General features: G+C 31.5%; 1 protein-coding gene across 1 annotated transcript in view; it reads left to right on the forward strand.

The window, feature by feature from the left end:
• LOC137639093 (uncharacterized) overlaps positions 1-5,000 on the forward strand; it is a 59,269-nt gene that overhangs the window by 35,998 nt on the left and 18,271 nt on the right. Inside the window, exons 11-14 of the mRNA XM_068371416.1 lie at positions 450-572; positions 1,550-1,660; positions 3,739-3,858; positions 4,751-4,885. Of these exons, the coding sequence (XP_068227517.1) occupies positions 450-572; positions 1,550-1,660; positions 3,739-3,858; positions 4,751-4,885 (489 nt within the window). The remainder of the gene's footprint in view (positions 1-449; positions 573-1,549; positions 1,661-3,738; positions 3,859-4,750; positions 4,886-5,000) is intronic.

Consider the following 5,000-nt stretch of genomic DNA (forward strand, 5'->3'; position numbering starts at 1 on the left):
AGGACGTGTTTGTGTATGATGGGGTTTTCAAAGCAGTACAATTCAGGTGCTAAGGATGTGTTTGTGTAAAAGTTGGTTAGAACAAAATGTCAAACCTATATGTAATGTCCACAACTTCTCATAATTATTCTAAACTAATTAGTTATCTATGAGTAGCACAGATCTAGAAGTAAAATTGTTGCTATGTTTATCAATTTCCCACAAGAATTATGAATATTGGTTTTAATTTCATATAAAATCATAGAAATTTTTAAGATGAAATATATATTGGTTACATCCTTGAGTGTCTACCCTTGAAAACAGATTTGAAATGAACTGCTAAAATAATTTTCTGCTTTACTAATGATCTCTCTCTCTCTCTCTCTCTCTCTCTCTCTCTCTCTCTCTCTCTCTCTCTCTCTCTCTCTCTCTCTCTCTCTCTCTCTCTCTTCTTCTTTTTTTTTTTTTAGCTGAGGAAAGTGAGGACTGTCCGTTCGGTTACTATCGCTGTAGTGATGACTCTTGTATTAAGGAACAGCTGCTTTGTGATGGGGAATACGACTGTCCCAGACGCCTAGATGAATTCAACTGTGGTAGAGAGAGAGAGAGAGAGAGAGAGAGAGAGAGAGAGAGAGAGAGAGAGAGAGAGAGAGAGAGAGAGAGAGAGATATCAAGCATTATATGGACATTTTCATATCGAAATGTTCTTGTTCAGATTATTAGAGTAAGATCTACTGAAAATTTATATTTCCTTTTTGAAAAAAGATCTAGTTAACTTGAAAGGAAATGTTTACAATGGCATAAAACATAAAGAAATTAATTCTGGCCTGTGAGCAAGGAGGAACTATAAGGGTTGTGATGGTCTATTGGAAACGTTCCTGCCTGGCGATCGCCAGACTGGGGTTCGAGTCCCGCTCAAGCTCGATAGTTTCTTGTAGTGTCTGCAACCTCACCATCCTTGTGAGCTAAGGATGGTGAGGTTTGGGAGAGCCTACAGGTCTACCTGGTGAGTCATCAGTAGCCATTGCCTGGCCTTCCCTGGCCCTAACTTGGGATGAGAGTGGTCTTGAGTAGTTGGTATATACGATCAGCCTCTAGGGCATTGGCCTGCTGGCTAGGACATTATCCTGCTCGCTAAGGAACTGTCACTGTCCCTCACCTGTGGATGAACCTTCAGGTCTACCTGCTGAGTCATCAGCAGCCATTGCCTGGCCTTCCCTGCTCCTAACTTGGGAAGACAGTGGTCTTGAGTGGTTGGTATATACGATCAGTCTCTAGGGCATTGCCCTGCAGGGTAGGACATTATCCTGCTCGTTAGGGCATTATCAATGTCCCTTGACTGTGAAAGAACCTACAGGTCTACCTGCTGAGTCATCAGCAGCCATTACCTGACTCTCCTTGATCCTAGCGTGGGTGGAGAAGGGGCTTGAGTCTCTAGGGCATTGCCCTGCTGGCTAGGACATCATCCTACTCGCTAGGGCATTGTCACTGTCCCTTGCCTCTGCTATTCACGAGTGACCTTATAATTTTAACAAAGGGCAGCTTATCTTGCAGTTTACTGTTTCCCCAGATACCTGCCAAGAGGGAGCTTTCCGGTGTAGTACTGGCGAATGTGTTGCTAGACACGCCGTCTGTGATGGACAACCTCATTGCTACGGTGGAGATGACGAAGCAAATTGCAGTAAGTTTCTTTTAAATACAAATTTTCTAATTATCTCCACCCATGAGGATATCTTTTCATCTCTTTGTCTGTCTGTTTGTTTGTAACCAGCCTAACTCAAAAAGTTAACGTTGAATTTTGATGAAATTTTCAATATATGCCAGGAATGGGATGATTTAGAAGTGATTAGATTGTAGCGGTGATCCGGATTCAGGATTTTTATTATACAGTAGATTCAGTCACGGTCAACGTATGAAAGAGGGAGAGTTTTGTCCGTAGACTCTTTTGAAAATTTACATTGACAGAGGTCTGAAATCTCCGATTGATTTTTCTACCTGTATTCATAATATTTTGCAGTGACTCCAGCCTTCTAATCAGTGAATTTGAATCTCAACGTGAAGGAGATTTCTTATTATCTTCATAGTTTCAAGGCGTTTAGTTTAAATAGGAAATTGGAGTGTTTACAAGTTAAATATTACATTGTTATATATATTGATAAAACGATTTATAAAGAGAAGAGCATATTTTTGACTGCTCTGAGCAAAACTAAGAAGCTTTAGTGGAAGACTGAAAAAAAAATCTTTTGTAATGATAATTAAAACTGTAGTTTATCGTTCTTGCGTTTAAAAATGACAATAAATTTGGTACCTACATTTTGCAATGCAGCATGGGACAATATACATAGCCTATTTGAATATCAATGAATTCATTTGTTCATAAATAATTTGTTTTTAAAGACTTACATGTGCTAGAAATATATATCGTTTTAAATTATGTAAATTAGAATACCTTGGATTTATGAAGTTACTTTTCAAGAATAAGAAATAGAGTCGATTATCAATGCATAGATTATTAAGCAATTCTCTTACTCTTGTTTGTTTTAAAAAATGAAACAAATGAATAACATAGTGAGAAATAGGAATGATAATTGTTATCTTAATCATTATTTTGTTAATACATACATATAAATATTTATACATATTCAATATATATATATATATATATATATATATATATATATATATATATATATATAAACTGTATATATGCACGTGCATGCATATATATATACATACATACATTATATATATATATATATATATATATATATATATATATATATATATATATATATTGTTACGACCATTCGCCTCTTAATACCCTTTCCAGCATTTCACTGATGCAAGTACGAAGCGGAGTTCCAAACGGCCATAGAAAACTTAGATTACCTTCATAATAGAGCTCTTATCCAAATTTACATAGCATTAAAATTAAAGTATGATATAAGAGTAAATATATAATAATACGGAATAAGGCAAACACTACGAAATTTAGTTATTTTACTTAATTAATTAAAGATACATATAAAGATAAGGATTACGATGATAACAAGAGTAATGAAACCAAAGCAATAACGAATGTAAATTAACGAAACTCCAGGAACATTTACATTGTACAGCATCACTACAAATGAGCAAAATAAGCAGGTAAGTAACAAATAAATCGATTATCAATACACCGTAGATAATACAGGAAAATAACGTCAATATTAAACACAACAAAATGCAGAAAATACATACATACACAGCAAGCGTCAACAGAACCTTAAATGCAATATAGTAATATTTACAATTTAACAAGTACAAATAATGTAACACTTTTGTATATAATCCAGAGTTATTTACACTATGACAAATCCAAGAAATCTCATTCCCTGGTGGCGCTCCAATGGCCGAAGTAAACCCTCCAAGGACTGAAGAATACAAACACCCAAACAACACACAAGGACAACACACAGAGACAGACACGGGAAAAATATGAACTACAAAACATTTACAATGTACACTACAAAAATACCCTATTTACATAAATTCAATACTCCTAACAATATATATATATATATATATATATATATATATATATATATTATATATATATATATATATATATATATATATATATATATACATGTGTGTGCGGGTGTGTATACACATACACTCACACACACATATATTATATATATATATATATATATATATATATATATATATATATATATATATATGTATATATACAAAATGTGTTTCTATTTCCAACAGCTGTCATCGAGAAGAAATGCCCCGAGGAATACTTCCAGTGTGACAGTGGCTGTTTCAACCCTCGATTTCGTTGTGACCACATCAACCACTGCTTGAACGGAGAAGACGAGAAAGATTGCGGTAATAAATTAATTTTTACATTCTCAGTATTGAATTATCAACACATACTTTTGATTTTCATTCATATGTATTTATATATATATATATATATATATATATATATATATATATATATGTATATATATATATATATATATATATACTGTATATATATATGTATATATATATTTATTATTATTATTATTATTACATTCCCAGTCTCGAATTATGACCACATACTTTTGATCTTCAGTTATATATATATATATATATATATATATATATATATATATATATATATATATATATATATATATATATTTAAATAAATATATATATAATATATATATATATGTATATATATACATATATGAATATATATATATATATGTACATATATATATATATATATATATATATATATATATATATATATATATATATATATGTAGAAATCACGAAAGCTGACACGTGATGAATATAAAATGTATTATAGCCACGCAAGTCTTTTTCATTTTTCCTTTCGTGGCTATAATACATATATATATATATATATATATATATATATATATATATATATATATATATACGCTTTAGTCTCACGCTATTCACTAAAATGAAAATGTTTATTTTTCTATTCTTCAATGCAATTTTGATTCTTAATCATAGATGATAATAACAAATAAATTTTTTTTTTTTATGAATCTTTCAAATTCCCTCTATAAATGTAAGTAATTTAGATAACGTTATTTTTGTATGGTAATAACAATCGTATTTTATGCATGAATCTTTCTAATTTTCTCTATACACGTAAGGAATTTGTATAACGTCTGCTTAACAAAATGAAACCCAACGTATATCACTGTTTTGGAAACGAATGATATTTAAAATAGCTATTTACACCTACTTACAGACAGCCTCGTAACCAGCAAAGGTCCACTTCACGAACTAAGAATGGAGAGAAGTCTTTACTACAAGAATCTAGTCAGCCTCCTCACCAACACAACTGAACAAGCCATATCCCAGGATTATTCCACCGTCAGCAATGGTAAATAATGAGGAATTCTAATGTTTGTTTGAACGTTCATTATGGTCTAGATTTGATCAGCTTAGGTATTATTATTATTATTATTATTATTATTATTATTATTATTATTATTAGT

Source organism: Palaemon carinicauda, chromosome 4, assembly GCF_036898095.1.
Source record: "Palaemon carinicauda isolate YSFRI2023 chromosome 4, ASM3689809v2, whole genome shotgun sequence".
Classification (NCBI taxonomy): Eukaryota; Metazoa; Arthropoda; class Malacostraca; order Decapoda; family Palaemonidae; genus Palaemon; species Palaemon carinicauda.